Source organism: Dermochelys coriacea, chromosome 3 (genome assembly GCF_009764565.3).
Source record: "Dermochelys coriacea isolate rDerCor1 chromosome 3, rDerCor1.pri.v4, whole genome shotgun sequence".
In the NCBI taxonomy this organism is placed as follows: Eukaryota; Metazoa; Chordata; order Testudines; family Dermochelyidae; genus Dermochelys; species Dermochelys coriacea.
Window position 1 is genome coordinate 153,265,847 of NC_050070.1, and position 17,453 is coordinate 153,283,299.

Sequence of the window (17,453 nt, forward strand, 5' to 3'; positions counted from 1 at the left end):
CCCTGCCCCTCCCCTGACCTGGGAAAGGTGGGGGGGGGGTTAAGCAACCCTGGAGCTGCAGGAGGAGAGAGGAGGCGGAGAAGTGGGGAAACGGGCAGGATTGATTTGGGGGTGAGAGCTTCTTCCCTGGGAAATCAACATCACCTTGCCTCAATACCTCTGGGGGAGCTGGCAACACGGATTGACACAGACTGGGGATGGGCCGCTGGAGTTCAGAAACTAAAAAGACAGACCCAAAGCCATTTTTTTTTTAAAAGTCTCATGATTTAAGATCTGGCTCATGATTTTTGAATGGCTGGGGTAGGCAATACCACATCCTCTTTTCTTTCATTGTGCCCCCTCCTCTAGCCTGCCCTCAGCCAGACACGCTGCAGCAGGCACCTCCTCTTCCTCCCAGCCAAGCAGGAGCAGGAGACAGGAAAAGGAGGCAGCCTGGACACCTGTTCCTCATCACAAACCCAAGAACCCCAACTACTCTCCCAGGTGCCTAGCAGCTTGTGATGGGAGGTCCTGGGGAGCGGAGGGAGCCTGGAGTCAGTACTGGGCTCCTCACCTTGGGCCACCGCTACGCCACCACCTCCTCCCAGCTGTTCCCTCCTGGCTGCCGCAGGAGCTGAGGCACAAAGCGCTGATGGGTATCTGCACAATGTCCCCACGTGGCCAGGAGGCACAGCCACAAGTCTGGTGCCTGCCCAAAGCTCAGCTGGATGGATGTGTGCCAGAGAACCCAGCTGAAATGCAGGCAGTTATGAGAAGGCTGTCCAAGATGTGAGTTTGACAGGCCATACAGGATACCTGCCAGCCCTGTGTATTATGGGCAGAGTTAAATTTTCCTCCCGTCTCCCTCTTTTCATCACATATGTAACCAAAATAAAACCACATTCCTCAGTAGTTACACAGAGTCCAGGCATGGTATGTAGGATCGGCTCCCTCATTCACACACTGACTCAGAGTGTAATTCTACCCATTTGCAAGAGAGAGGGGCAAAGTCTAATAAATATTGCACTTGCCTGGTAACCTTTCATTCAAGGGGTTTTATAGCACTATGTATCATCCATGTTTTACAGGAATGTAAACACTGAGGCAAAGAGGTGAAGTGACTTGTTCAAAGATATATGATGAGTAGGCAGCAATCAAATAGAAACGAGACCCATGGCCCCGCTCTAGCCACTCGACACCACTACTTCATAGCAGCAGGGATGCCACCACATAAAAACTGGCAGGAGCACATCCCCAAACTTTCAGGCTCAAGGCTGTTAGGGCCTTCTGGGGAGATCACTCAAAGGAAATCACCGGGTGTTACAGGCAGTTGTGTCTGAGATCCCAAAAAGTAAAACTTATCCCCATGAGTCAGCACTGTCCCAGTCTGGCATTTCCCACCATCAACTGCTAGGTGTTAAATAGCTGGAGTGTGCCATTGGGTATGGTACATATCATACACATACCTATTAGGCCATGTTCAGACTTGGGTGCCTAAAGTTAGGCATGTGCAGTAAGTGGCCTGATTTGTCTCAAGTGTTGGTCACCCCATCTCCCACTGATTTCTATGGGAGCTGCTGGTGCTCAGTAAATTAAACTGCTGGAGACAGAAGTGCTGGTAGGTCTTCTAGCCCATTCAATGGCCACTGGAGGATTGTTCCTACAGTTTTAATACATTTTTTTGTCATCTACCTCCCATTCAGACATTGTGGAGTGAAGGATTTGGAGAGCGGTTGTGGGTACACAAGTATATCCATATGACCTTTTGGCTAGTCTTCCAAATGCTGACCTCTGTTCCAACATGCCTGTCCTTTTGACAGACTTTGCTCCCTCAAAGTACAGTGTGTTAACTTACAACTTGCTGTATCAGGGCTGTAGCTTTTTGGAACAAGACCAGTCTTGTCTGTGAATTGCAATACAAATGTCTGGTATCATAGAAATAAGACTCAGTTCCTTGATACCTCTCCATTTCCCTCAATTATGACTGGAGAAAACAACTTGTACAATTCACGTTTTATTGCAAAATATTAAAATAAATTACATTTGACGCAAAGTTATCCAATATTTACATACATTGTGATTCCAGTGACCATCACCAAACAAAGAAAGAACAAACAGATTTAATTTGTTCATGTGACGGAGTGACAGAAATGAGATCACCAGGACTGTATAGACTTTAAAAATGAGGGGCTCTTTTTCTTATATATAAGTTAAATGCATCACAATTAGTAGACTGAAGCCTAGAAAGCAAGAAGAGTATAGAAAAGATAGAGCTCTCAGGCTCCTATTAAGGTCAACAGGCTTCTGCATTACTTTTTTGTTCCTATTTTACTGAGAACGTAGATATATTTTTTATTTGTACCACTCAAATCAAATATAGAAAAAAAATCATATCTTATGCAGGATGACAAGGTGTTTGTCAGTAAGCACTGGTTTTGGTTTTATGGCATCCATTAAGTTTTGTGGCGTCCATTGGCAGCAATGGATTCACATAAACCCCCAGCACTGAAAGAACACGGCTCTTATTGTCTATTACTCAGCAGTTTCGTACCAATGCATCAGATTTGTTAGTCTGCGTGCAACAAAACACACACCCCACTGAAGCCCACTTAGTCACCCTCAAACCAGCCTAATTAGCGTGAGACAGAGGGGAGAGCTAAGTGGAAGATGAGGCCGCTTTGTCTTTTTAATTTGGATGTAGGAACAAAATTTTAAACATAACTAAGACCTGGCTGCAACTGCCAATGCCTTTGACAGCATTAGATCATCTTGGCAAATGGAAATCAGGCATGAAAGGGGAAACCATGCTCAGATTTAATGGCCCAGAGGTGGCTGGAAATAGGTTAGCAGCCATTAGTCAACTGGAAGGATGTCCTCCCCTCCCTACGTCTATATCTACCATAAATTTGTTTTTTTTATTAAAGTTAGCCGCTGACCACATAATCCCACCTATAAAACTGAAATTACTGAAGAACAAAACCGCAACCTCAGTTCACAAACCCCAGTGAAATTCTAAATGGTGGCAAACAGTAAAGTTATGTTTCCTTGAACTACTTCACATTATACAAAATTTTCCCAAGCAGCATCTGGGAATTGAAACTAGCTATAGGCACTTTTATGTTGAAGAACTAAAACACACACTTTTGGTTCGCTATATGAGAATCAAAGGGCAAGAAGATGATGTTAGTTAAGGCCCCAGGATGTTGCTTTTCTTAAAATGTGGAAGACAGGTGGACAAAAGAGGGCTGGCTGGCTTAGAACTCAAGCAATTTTGAGATGGCACCAGATCTGAAAAATACTTGGGGGTGGAGGAAAATCACCTCTTTGCTTTTGTGCTGGCCCTCTGCAATGTACCAATTAAATCCCAATTAGTCTTCAGATGCAAAGCAGGATTTAATTGGTGCATAGCCCTTGTGCTGGCCCACTGCATAGAGGCAAATTTTGCCCAGTAGTGTTACAGTAAGGCACATGGGCGGGTTGTCTTGAGTGAGGTGTGTTTATGTCTCCAAAAAAGAATTCTGCACTTAGTTCCATGGAAAATTAATCAGCACCTGAAAATCCATAGTGTTTATAATGTTAGCTTTTATATTCTATGTCAGGAAAGTCCAAATGAGGGCCACGTCAGCAGCTTGGCAGAAGGCAGAGAGCTGCACCTAACTTGATAATATGGAACAGATCACATCCCTCCACACCTTTAAAGATATAGCTGCAGTTTGATATGGAGATTGTGCAACATTCCATCTCAGTCAGAGCAGCCAAGAGAAGTGTCTGGGTCATGTAATTTCTGTACTAAAGAGAAGCCACATTCTAAAGCTCCATGGACCACACTTCAGCTGCTCCTCTTCTCTACTTAACACGGAATACTGAGATGGACTTGGTTCCTCCATCTTTTTCAGTGTGCCCTTCTCCCCAACCCTAACCCTGCAGTTAACTGTCACTAAAACTTTGCTCTTTGTGTCAACAATGGAAGACAAGCTGGAGAACAAGAAGAGTTTTTTTGGAGTGGTGTTTTTTTTTTTCTTTTAAGCGATATGCATTTCTTTAATGAGAATATTAGACCTGCCACAGTAAAAACCATACCTCTATAAATGGAGCCCTGCCTCCCATTTCTTACGGTTGAAAAAAAACAACAACAAACAATAACAACAACACAGTGGCATCAAGATACAGTTATCACCCAAAACCTTCTACACAAGGAGGCATACCTGAGGGGCTTGGAGTCATGATGAAAGGCTGTAAAAAGAAAACCTATTAGAACTCATCAAAACCTTCCTAGTACAGACACTCAATCATTCCAGACTGTTGCAAATCTGATCATCTAGTCATCAAGACTCCAAAAAGCAGTAAAAGTATGAAATTACACCTTGAGTTAGTTTCTCTCTTCAGCTATATTATAAAGGTGGAATAACTGCTGAAACCAATTAAGTTAATTTCACATTTTTGACAACATTTTTAACAGAATAGGATCTTGCCCTTGTTACAATTAGGTTGCACACCTTCATGAACATAATACAATTATCCAAAGAGCAATCAATACAGATGTTCCTTGTTTTACAGTAGGTGGCTTCAGAACTTGTCAACATGATATCTAACTGGAGTGCTGGGTTCCCACAGTTTCTCCTCCTAATGTGGAAGGAGACTCCCATGATTCAAGCAGCGGTGAATATTTACAGTTATTAGTAAATTTAATCATTCAAGATTAGTATTACAAAATTCCATACAAACCTTCTCACCGAGTTCTAGAGGCAGCAATATTTACCTCTCTCCTTCCCAAATCCATATATTTCAGTTTTAACTGTTCTCTGAACTTTCAAAATTTCTAGGGCATCTTGGAATGATTTAGATACTATAAAACAAAAACAAAAGCTTGCAATTTTAAGTCCAACGGTCTTGACAATTCTCTGTTCTAAAAATACTTTGGATACTGGGACACTGTCCTTTCCCCTCCCCCAGCATACCCTCCTCTGCAGTGTCCCAGTATCCAGAGTAGCAGAATCTCTTGCCAACATGTAATCAACAGCCTCATTTGAAAGAGTTTTACATGGTGTATGTGTGGATCTCTTTTTTAAGAAAAGGAAAAAAACATATTACTGTTTTCTTTTTTACTCAAAACATCTGGGGTTAACATTTTTAAAAAATAGCCCACATACCTCACAACCAACCGAAAGCTCTAATTCAGAGGCAAGAAGTAAAAATTTCAGATGTTTCCAAGTGACTTAGGAGCCTGAGTCACTTTTGAAAAAGGGACTAAGGGCTTGTCTACACAGAATTAGCATGCAGCAAGCTAGGGTATAAATCTACAGTGCACTCGCTTGGTGCACACTAATTGGTCAAGTGGACCCTGCTACAACACACTAGAAGTTCCACAATATGCTTTCATATGGGAATATGTCAAAGCACACTAAAGAGATTTTAGTGCATGGTAAAGGGTCCATATGGCCAGTTAGCATACAGCAAACTAGTACACTGCCGATTCACATTCTCATCTGTTACGCACTAATCCTCTGAGTAGACAATCCCTAAGTCACTGGCACTTCTGAAAATTTTACCCAAGGTCTACCATTACACAACCTTCTTGGAAGAGGGGTAGAACAACCACTGAATACCCAAGTGGGTCATGCTTTTAAAAATACCATAGTCAAAATGTGACTGTTTTTAAAACCATCTCAACTTCAAGTCTAATCTGAAGTACCAAGTTGGGAAGGTACAGCAAGAGTTTCTGAAACAGAGATAGTGATCATACTGTACAGGTTTCTGTAGCAGTTCTTCAGGTCCCTTTGACAGACATTGCAACATTCAGACAGGATTTGCTACTCAAAAGGTGACTTTACTCAAAAGGACAGTTTAACTAAAACTTTATCTGTACAGACAAAGTGTATTCAAGTATTTTCTCTAGAATACAGACAGTGGAAGGACACTTTCCATGTAAAAAGTCTGTCATATCCTTTGTGCTCCTCTTTACTTTGATCAAGGTGGCTTCCCTCCCACCTCCTTTTTGCACAGTTCTTGGCTGCTGGACACAGTGAACTTTAGCCACAAGTGCTTTTCATGTCCCTAAGGAAGATTTCATTCCAGGCAGGTTCTTGTTTTCTAAGCAGGCTCTCTTTAAGCCAGTTCCTTCAGTGTTTTTTAGTTTAATATTTTTGTTCATAAATTCACTGTTCACCATTTACTAATAGCACTGGCATATCCCAGACAAACACCATGGTAGCTTTGAAGCTTCTTTACTCACCTCTGCCAATGCACCTCAACTCTGACCTTAAGTACATCCTGTTATTCCAGTCCCAAGCTTCTCTTGGAGAGAGACTACCGGTTACCCACATCTAATGGTAGTAAGTTGGTGATGTGTGGCTAGGATAAGACCCCAAACTTATTTTCACTTGTGAGCTACGCAGAACTTGAATCCAGCTTTCCAGAGGTGAGAGGCTAGTGCAGTAATCTAACTTGTTCTATATGCCTAAACCAGTTTGTCTGCAACTGTATAGTTTTACACCCAAATGAATTCTCCCATGAAAAGTACAATAAAAAAAAATAGGTCCAGTGTAACAACTTTAGTCATTTCCTCCCACTTTCTTCAAGAACTACAGAGTCCCACGAGGAAGCAAGATGCCTCAAGCTTTAAATTGTCATCTTGCAACTGTTCTAACATAGACAAGCAAACCTGATTGGACTCCAAAAAACAAACAACTGTTGATAACGTTAAGACATAGGAGGTTTTTGGTTTGGGTGTTAGAGACAGGAGGTGCTAGTAATGAATCTGCCTTCCTCCTGCATAAATTTTGAATGACAGTATTAACCACCTTTAAAAAAAACATTGCCAAAATGCATGCTGCTTCACGTTGTAGCCGTTACATTGTTTACTGTGTTGTACACATTCATCAGTTGTTCATAAGGCACAGAAATCTCTGACTCTTTACTGGCAAAGGTAGATTCATCAGCGGATGGGAACTTCACCAGTTTTTTAGGAGTCTCAGGATCCTCTTCAAGATTGTCATCCATGGAGGACTTTGAAGTTTCCTCATCATCTGAAAGATCTTCCTCATTGTCTTCTTCCTCATTTGCAAAATTTATATTGGCACTCTCAAAGATTAAGGGTCGGTAATCCCTGGAGTCCCAAGCTTCCCCTTCTTCCTCACTGATCCGGTCCAGCTGGTTTACAAATATGGTGCCCTCAAAGGGGCTGTCTCCAGTGCATTTGTCATTTAGGTGCCTCATGATGTGACAGTTTTTGAGTCCTAGGGAAACCTTGTCATAATCGAATGATTTGCTCTTTGTGTATGTCACCAGGGCATCTTTGTGGGCATTCTGGATATTTGGTTTAGCATTTTCTGCTTTAATCATTTTGTCATTGCTTGTCTTCAGAGCCTTCTTCCCAATCTGCTTGATGAGATCATTGTAGGTCTCTTCCTTCTTGGAAAGGAAGCTGAAGATGTTCACATCCTTGGAGTTGCCCATCTGAAGGGCTTTTTTAGAGGGAGAGTGATTTTCAAAGGACTCTTTCCTTTTTTTCCTCCGTTTCTTGATTGCTTTGTGGACTTCCACAAACATGCTGACCTTCCAATTGACAAAGAGTGAAAGCCAAGCTAGGCCCAGGTAGATCCAGAACTCCACAAAATATCTGTAAAGGGCATGGTAGTTCACGTCTGGGTTTACACCTATAAAGAATTCAAAACAAGAAAGGTTATATAACAAGAGTATACAAACTTTAAGGAAGTTTTAGACTGGATATAACTTGAAATCCAATGAAGAATCTTCAAGAGTTTTCAGACCACCATTTTCACACCTGCCTTCCAAGAGCAAAGCTGAAACAGAAAACGTGTGGAGGTTTGCATTTAAACTCTCCTAGAATGAGCTACTGCATATGAATGATCTTTCTTTAAAAATTGGTTAGGGAGAAAGGACAATCTAGTTATCAAGCAGAAGTCAGTAATCAAGATTCTGGATTCTGTTTCAAACTCTCCTGGATGGTTTTGGACAAGCTATGCCCAAATTTTCAGGAGTGCCATCTAATTTAGGGCACTGAACTCTAGATATCTTGGGCTCAATATTCAGAGGTGCTGGTCACCCAGAGCTCCCACTGACTTTAGTTAAGTTATGAGTGCTTGGCACTTCTAGAGAACCAATACAAACTCACCAAAGGTGAGTCAGCCTAGATGGCTGAAGTTGGGCACCCAAGATTAAAGGTCACCCCTCAAAGATTAGGCCTCAACACCTCTGTGCCTAATTTTGTGCCTAATTTTCTCTCAGTTGAGAAAAAGGGACAATGCTTGCCCCAGTGATGCTATGAGGCTTGTTTCTAAAAGGTTTTGATTTCTCTAAAAGAGAGAGAGAGAGAGAGAGAGTCACCTATAAGTTAAGGGCTCCATGGTTTCCCAGCTCTTTGGCCTAACCCAAGACTTTTTCACTGATGGGGTTAGATCACAAGCTCTCTGGGTCACTCCCCACATGATGAGACACTAGCAAAATCCTGTAGTTGCTAGGACCAGTGGAAGTATGGGCAGGAATGGAGCAGTCTCTCCCACTCCACAATGCCAAGACAACTCTCTTTACCCCCCACGCCATCTGCTTCCCCCAACCTCTGCGGAGCACTGAGCTCAGGGTCTAGGAAGTGCCATTTTGAGAAGTTGCAGGGCCAGCTCCAGAGTCTCGTGTAGTAGTGCTGATCTTTTATAAATGCTTCAGTAATGCAAAATCCTCCAGATGCACTCAGACCTCAGGAAGTTGAACACCCCCTCCCTCCCCCTCACCTCCCCGAGACCATTGACATTTACACTGAAGACAGACACACCTCAGGCAATATACAAATAATAAAATAGGGAATTAACTGACCAGCAACAAAGTCTCCAAATCCTATGGTGGTGATTGTGATGAATGAGAAATAGAGACCTTCAATGTAGTCCCAGCCTTCAGTCACCATAAAGACAAAGGGAGGAATGACCAGATGGACTAAGACTCCCCAGACAATGAAAATTGCTGTGCATGTAATTTGTGCCATTCGCTGTGAAGGATGAAGAAAAAAAATAATAATTCAGACACACAAGTCAAGTTTTCTTCCACCCCAGTATATTTTACAGTGTCCATCAATGTTAGCCTGAATACTGCAGTCCATGAGCATATCACCAACCCTGCACAGGGGCTGCTGGAGCAAAAGATAAGGAGTGCTCTGGTAGTAAGGCAGGGGGTTGCAAAAGGCCAGTGGAGGTAGGGGCACAGTTGACAGAAGAGGAGCAAGTGATCAGTGAAGGAGCACTATGGGGTTGACAGGAGATAGCACTGGAGGATTCAAGAGAAAAAGGAGAGCCAGGGCATGTTATATGAATTAAACATGCAATATTCTGAATTCCTAGGCTTCAGTTCTATCAAAGGGTTTTGGGAACTACTCAAGTTGCACTAAGGTGTAGGTGACACCACTAACACCTTTGAGAGAACAACAGCCCTGTAATCCATATCAGCCTGTTAAATCTCTATAGGCACAACTTGGCCCCCACAGCACTTAAGCTCTGGGCTGGAGAGATGGGATGTTGTGACTGCAGTAACCGTAAGAGTGATCACCATACATACTGAAATTCATGGCAGGCGTGGAGAGAATTTTAGCACTTTCCTTCCCATTCTCCACCAACTCCTGCACAAAACCCATTTACCTGCCTGCATACATACATTTATTTCACCCTCAATAGTTTACTGTACCTGCTTGGTTTTACTGCATTAACACTCAGTTATATACACCAATTATACACATTTTTGTAACATTGTTTTGTAAATGTCTCCATATTGACTACAATATTATCAAATGTTCATATTACCATATAACCCAGAGGCCCAATCAGGGCCCCATTGTGCTACATGCTGTACAAACTCTAGTGGTCACGGATCCTGCTTCAGAGAGCTTATAAAAAGGGCTGAGTTCTTTTCTCCATTCAATCCATGTAATCCCATTGGAGAATATGGTCCTTAATAGCCAAGTACACTACCCAGATTAGCAGATAGCTGAAGAACTAGAAGTTCAAGTCACACACCAACCACACCCTGTAGGAGGAGAAAGATGCAGAAATCCATACCAGGCTTACTCCTCGCTTTGTTAGGAACTGGCCCAGCCTCTTGGCACGTCCACCGAAGAACTTCCCCAAAGCACTGATCCATGTCAAGCAGAGAGGAACTCCAAAGAGCCCATAAAATATGCAGAAGACACGTCCAGTGGGTGTCTTAGGAGCAACATTTCCATAGCCTGAAAGAGATAAAAGACCATTTACACAGATGCCAATTCAAGGCAGTTCAGCATATACATAGGGAGTTGTTCCCTGACATATGCTGTACGAGAAGCCTCAGGTAAGACGCCCCAGGTAAGACATGTCTTTTATGAGATCCATTATGAACATCTAAGCCTTGCCCTGGTATTTCTGCAGATAAAGGAAGCCTGGTAGCGAAGAGGTGGAGGAAAGGTTGTGATAGAACACATTGCATGGGTCAGGGCTTTGGCCCTCTGATGGCAACAGAGTTTAGCAGATATTCTGAGCACAGCCCCAGTAAGGACAACTAGTCCCATTTCTAACCCTCTGCCAGAATTTTCTTAACTTCTAGTAAAAAGTTCAAGAAAGCAAAAACTGGTTTAAAGAACAATGAAGTAAGGCTTTTTTCAAAAGGTTTTTAATAATAGTAACAAGCAGAACATGGTGCTGTATTTGGTTTCACAGTAAGGTTTCCATCTCCACTGGTCAATTTGTATTTGCAGACTCTGTGTGGTCCTTGTCAGAACAAACAACAAACAGTGCCCCTGATGTTTTCCTGCATCTTGCAGAGCTCTCTGGACATATCAGCAAAGACCTTCTGCAAAAGCAAAGGCAGATTTTTGCAAGAGGGCAGCAGCTTATTTTGCAAGTTTTGCAGCACAGTCTGTCTGCATATCTGAGATGAGGAATATGCCTTACGGTGCAATAGGGTTCCACATGAGCAAATCAGCAGTGAGATTAAGGAGAGTGCATCAATTCTGCCCCAGCTTTCTCCAAGAAATACAAGAGACACACAGGAAGGCCTTCAGATCTCTCTCTTTCTCTAATGGCAATGCATTTATCAACAGCTTGTTTGGGAACGTGTGGGACTGTACAGGATAGGAGAGTTTCACAAAAAATCTCATGCATGTGTGGATGTGCCAAGCTCCAAGAATATTCCTTTAAGTTAAAGGCAACAATCTATGCTAAATTTATATCTCACAGATTTGCAAGTAAAAAACTTGATTGGAACTAAGAAGACATTAATCCCACCTTGTCAGCACACAGGATTGTATCTACTCAGCAAGGGAAACATTTCTATTATGTAGTTCAAGGATTTGACTGCTGTGGACACAGAAACTGAAAAACTGTCATCACCTCACCAAATGTGCCTAAAAGATAAATTTTCTAAGGTTTTTATTGATTTGTATACACTTCCTATAAGCCTTTATCTTCCTTTCAGTGGACAGCCAGTTTGACAAGAGATGATACCAGTCCACTGGACTTAAAGGCCAGGAGACTTTACATGCTAAATACCCACCGATTGTTGTGATTACTGTAGCAGCAAAGATGACAGCATTAGGCCAATTCCAGTTGTTGAAGGTTTTGTTCCCAGTGATTGCAACCCCTTGCCCAGCAGCATCTGACACCACCTACAAGAAAACAATTTATAGATCAAATCATCTGGATGTAATGCCCAACATGAAGCTTAAAGTAGAAAGTTATACTCATCAAGTCTTCCCCTTAGTTCAACCTTGAAAAATGGTAATGAAATTTTACTGGACACCAGGCACAAAGTTTACTCTCCCATCCTTGCTAAGACTGGGGGGAAGGGGGAGAGAAGGAGATACAACCAACCATATGAATGGCCATAGTGGGTCAGACCAATGGTCCATCTAGCCTAGTATCTCGTCTTCCGACAGTGGCCAATGCTAGGTGTTTCAGAGGGAATAAACAGAACACGTAATCACCAAGTGATCCATCCCGTCGCCCAATCCCATCTTCTGGAAAATAGAGGCTAGGACACCTCAGAGCATGGTTTTGCATCCCTGCCCATCCTGGCTAATAGCCATTGATAGATCTATCCTCCGTGAACTTATCTAGTTCTTTTTTGAGCCCTGTTATAATCTAGGCTTTCACAACATCCTCTGGCAAAGAGTTTCACAGGTTGACTGTGTTTTGTGTGAAGAAATACTTCCTTTTGTTTAAGTCTGATGCCTATTAATTTCATTGGGTGACCCCTAGTTCTTCTGTTATGCGGAGTAAATAACACTGCCTTATTCACTTTCTCTACACCCGTCATGTTTTTTTTAAGACCTCGATCCTATCCCCCCTTAGTTGTCTCTTTTCCAAACTGAAGAGTCCCAGTCTTATTAATCTTTCCTCAGATGGAAGCTGTTCTTTACCCCTAATCATTTTTGTTGCCCTTTTCTATACCGTCTCCAATTCCAATACATCTTTTTTGAGAAGGGACGATCAGAACTGCACAAAGTATTCAAGGTGTGGGCGTACCATGGATTTATATGGAGGGAATATAATACTTTCTGTATCATCATCTATCCCTTTCCTAATTCCCAACATTCTGTTCGCTTTTTTGACTGCCGCTGCACATTGAGTGGATGTTTTCAGAGAACTATTTACAATGACTCCAAGATCTTTCTTGAGTGGTAACAGTTAATTTAGACCCCATCATTTTATATGTATAGTTGGGATTATGTTTTCCAATGTGCATTACTTTGCACTGGGAGACACCACTATTTCTCTCTCCCCATTTTGAAAACTGACCATTTATTCCAACCTTTTGTTTCCTGTCTTTTATCCAGTTACTGATCCATGAGAGGACCTTCTCTCTTATCCCATGACAGCTTACTTTGCTTAAGAGTTTTTGGTGAGAGATCTTGCCAAATGCTTTCTGAAAATCTAAGTACACTATATCCACTTGATTATCCTTGTGCACATGCTTGTTGACCCCTCAACAAATTCTAGTAGATTGGTGAGGCATGATTTCCCTTTACAAAAACCATGTTGACTTGAAAAAGTTTTCAACTTTTTCAACCAACAAACTATGTTCATCTATGTATCTGATAAGTCTGTTCTTTACTATAGTTTCAACCAATTTGCCTGGTAATGAAGTTAGGTGTACTGGACTGTAATTACTGGGATCGCCTCTGGAGCCTTTTTTAATAATTGGCATCACATTAGCTATCCTCCAGTCATCTGGTACAAAATCCGTTTTAAATGACAGGTTACATACCACAGTTAGTAGTTCTGCATTTTCACATTTGAGTTCCTTCAGAACTCGTGGTGAATACCACCTGGTCCTGGTGATTTATTACTGTTAAATTTATCAATTTATTCCAAAATCTCCTCTAATGACACCTCAATCTGGGACAGTTCCTCAGATTTCCTCAATCTATTAATGAAAATGTTCTTGCCTATTAAAACTTTTCTCCCCACAAGAAGAGTTTTGCAAAACTGCAGCAGTGTTTAAACAAGTTTACTTGAGAATAAGCTATGGCTAGAGTTACATGATTCCTCACAGCCCATGTGCTAACTCCCACATTATATTGGTGAAGTCATAGTCAGCTGGTGTCTAGCACAGCTACTGAATATGGTTTAGTGGGGACATATTCTGCAAAACAGTCAATCAAATTTTAAAATTTTCAAACATTGTTACAAGACCTACAATAGCTTGGACATGAACAGGGCCTAATGGAATCCTTTGGCCAAGCTACACAAATGCAAACACAAAAAAGCACAGGCAAGTGAACTAGCACTTGTCCCTGGCAAAGGCTGACGAGCCAGCACAAAACTGGGCTCCTTTTGGTTTGTTTTCCTTTGCTTAACTTTTTCAAGTTATTTCGTGCTATCCGGCCTCTAGTTTCTTGAATCAGCCCTGCTTCTCATTCAGCTTTCTTTCTCATAACATGTCTTTGTATTAACTGAGCTCATTTGAATGCTAATTTTTTTTTTAAACAACATTTTGCGGTGGGAAGGGTCAATATTTTTGCTTTTCAGAGCTAGCAAATCAAAATCCTAGCAAATCATCAGCTCAGGCCTAGAGGGCACTGAAGACTCATGAAGAATCCTCACATTTGTGGGAATGATCTTTGGAGGTATTTTAGCCTAGACCAGCGTTTCCCAAACTGAATCACAGGGAGGTTGCACTAGAAACACCACCTAAGCCTAGTGGCCACAGATAATGTGTATAGAGGTTTACAAGGTTTTAAATAAAATAAATAAATAAATAATGATGCATCTGACCACAGTTGTGATATATACTTGAACCTTCCTCACTAGAAATGGTTGGTTACCCAGTTCACTCTTCTGCCCTGTCTATACTAGCAAGCTTACAGGAGCATAGCTGTACCAGTGTAGCTGCGCTGCCATAAGATCACTTGTGTAGCCACTCTATGCCGATGGGAGAGAGCTCTCCTGTCGACACAGTGCTCTCCACACCGGCACTTCTGTTGGTGCAACTTATGTCACTCAGGGGTGTGTTTTTTCACACTCCCTGAGCAACATAAATTATACCGACAAAAGTGGTAGTGTGGATATGGCCTTAGGATAGGTCTTCACTAGACTTTTGATTGCAATTAATTCGAGGTAGTTAACACATTTGTAAAAGCTGGCATGCGTACTCCCCACACATTTGATTCTGGCTATAAATGTTTGTTCTTTATCTTTTAATTGCCAATCAATTATCTCAGTTAATTCAAAAGTCTAGTGAAGACAAGCCCTTAATAGAAATCCATAACTGATTAGTTAGTCCTTAGTCTGCAATTCAAAATGCAATTTAGGACTTCTCTGGTTGCACTCCGGGCACTTTTAAATGTAGGCTAGTCTAATCTAAGCATAGAGAAATGATCTCTTCTAGGGTCAGAGACAATACATTGTATGCTGTGTGTTCTTCTTACAGTGGCCAACACCATGCAGGTCGGTAGGTAGGGGTGGGGGTGTGTATGTGTGTGTGTCACTCGTGGGGATCAGATACTGTACTTAGCACAGAGACCCAAACCCAATTAATAAACAAGCAGAACTAATTAAATGAATATAATAAAACCCAGGTTATTTAATTTTGAGCCCTAATATACAACTACCCTTCCTGCAACAACATTGTCCTCAACGTGCATTTATTGGGTATGTGGTGGAGAAACACAATTTAAAAAAAAATTAAAATGCCTTTCACTATTGGAGCCCATTTAGAGATAAAAAGACCCAGGGAGCTTTGGAGTCTGGATGAAGGAATAGGACTACAGATCTCTCTACTGGGGAAGTCTGACAAGCGTGCAAGATTGTGTACAATATTTGTTGTAGGCTAAAGGCTATAGCTAGAGGCGCAGGTAGAAAACAGGGCTGGCCTTCTTATCAGTTGATAGAAACCACAAAGATGGGTGCTGTTGTGGGCAGATTTGTTGAAGCCACAAGTGCCCCTAGAAGGGGCAGGTGTTCTAGACACAGCAAGATTGACTGAAGAATGCTTCCATTAACCTAGTTACTGAGGCTGGAGTTCAACAAGTGTGCTTTCTCTGTGTAGACAAAACCTTGGTGAAATCCCAAAGTGAGGAAACTCTTGGAACGGATGAACAATTGCTTACACAACCCTCTGATCTCTCTTTTTTTGGGGGCGGGGTGGGAGGGAGGAAATGAATGGAGCCATTCCAAAATGGACTTCATCAACTTTTGCTAGGGACTGCAGACGGCTTCAAAACCTCACAAATCAGTGGTGTCCAAGGCAGCTGATACGGGGAACTCTGCATGGATGCCTGAACATCATCCATCACCTGGAGAAGGAGATTTATATTAAAACTGCTCTAGATGTTGGTCTAATACCATTCACTCTCCAATTACATCCCATTCTCCAAAACATACTTGATTAGTTTAATTCCTCACAAGACAACTGACCTCAAAATACAAACTAAATCCTACACGTGGAAATTTCAGTCTTCATTGACATTGGGCCATTATATCATACCACATTAGTGCACCCCCAACTTGATCTAAGGAGCTCTGTTTACCAGTGTGTGAAAGCAGTTAAGAGCACTATCTGCAAGTGGCAGTGTTTTTAGTCATGTGAGGGAGACACAGCTCAAGAGGAAGAAGGCAGCTAGAATGGAAGAGAAGCCCACACCTGGCTTAGTGCCCTTCACAATGATTCAATTAATGTCCTAAGACAGACACAGGGCCAACAATCTTCTCAATGCTGTGTAAACACTTCAAAATTTAGATTAATAGACTTCCCCCCTGCCAAAGCTACAATTCCCTCTTGTCCACAACGACATGAAATTATCTATGAGCTGCAGTCTTGCCTGACGGTTTCCGCTTTCGTTCTTGTCTTAGTACCTTTTGGCTGTAATAAGCCTGTGTGTGGATGTGAGGCCACAAGGCACATTCAACATATACAACCCAGCTATAGGAGCAGAAGATAAAACATGCCTTTCTTCCCTCCCCCACTTCATATAGAAGTAACATCCCTTAAACAGCACAATGTGAAAGTTTCTTGGTAGGGACCAAAACTATTACTATTGATAGGGATCAAAACTATTACTTGGTTACGGTTCCTCTGTAGAAAAAACGTGCAGCCTTGAATCACAGGCCATATGTTTGATCATACCAGCATGAAATAAAAACACAAGAGACAAAAAATAAGTTAATTTTGGTGCAGAGAGAAATATATGTAGCAGTCTTATAAGCAGAGTGCAACTTCTTGACCTTTTTGAAACAATTATGTCTTTTTGACATCAGCAGATAATTCAAGCTGACAGTAATAGCATTAAACAGCAAATACACTTTTTGTGCAGAAGTTTGTTAGGCTGCTAAAATCTTTTTGAATTCAAATAGATTGTGTCAAAGACATCGCCAACTTTGCCATTCCCCACTCAAGTATATAATTTCCTAGACTCTTGGAGTTATTACTGAACATAAACAGGGATTCTAGAAATGGAATCCAAGAAAGGGAAGAAACTAATACATCTTTCAAGGATATCAACTGGAATACAAACTAGAAGGCAAAAGATCATTCCAACGTAATCAAGGTGACAAAGTTCTCTCTCTTTCCAAGGTACTTCCCCAAGATAAAATAATACTCCAATGCAACCTCAGGTTTCCTTCAGTGACATCTTAACTATTAATGACCAACTTGACTGAGGATTTACCTCAAAGGTCAAAGTGCCAGTCCAATAACTTTCTTCCCTCTGCCCAAGGCTGCATATACACGAGGTTATCCATGCTAATGTGCCACTTAGATTGTCCATCAAAATAAGGATATGATTGCAAACAAGAACAAAAACATACATATTTTTAAAAAGACAAATTAGTTTTCAGGAAGATAAAAGGGTGAGAAAAAAAGAAAAAAAAAGGATAGATGGATCTCTCTCCTGACCTCTTCCTTTTCTGCTAGTATGGAAAGGAGGGGGAAAGAAAACTCAAGAGAACAAAACAAGAATGTTTGGAAAGGCTCAGCCTTCTTACACAACCAAACCATACACA

General features: G+C 41.6%; 1 protein-coding gene across 1 annotated transcript in view; it reads right to left on the reverse strand.

Annotated features, from left to right (window-relative positions):
• Positions 1-3,993: 3,993 nt before the first annotated feature.
• KCNK5 (potassium two pore domain channel subfamily K member 5) overlaps positions 3,994-17,453 on the reverse strand; it is a 60,046-nt gene continuing 46,586 nt past the window's right edge. The window contains exons 2-5 of the mRNA XM_038397499.2: positions 11,506-11,617; positions 10,038-10,204; positions 8,809-8,977; positions 3,994-7,634 (exon numbers count right to left, since the gene is read on the reverse strand). Of these exons, the coding sequence (XP_038253427.1) occupies positions 6,814-7,634; positions 8,809-8,977; positions 10,038-10,204; positions 11,506-11,617 (1,269 nt within the window). The 3' untranslated portion in view covers positions 3,994-6,813. The remainder of the gene's footprint in view (positions 7,635-8,808; positions 8,978-10,037; positions 10,205-11,505; positions 11,618-17,453) is intronic.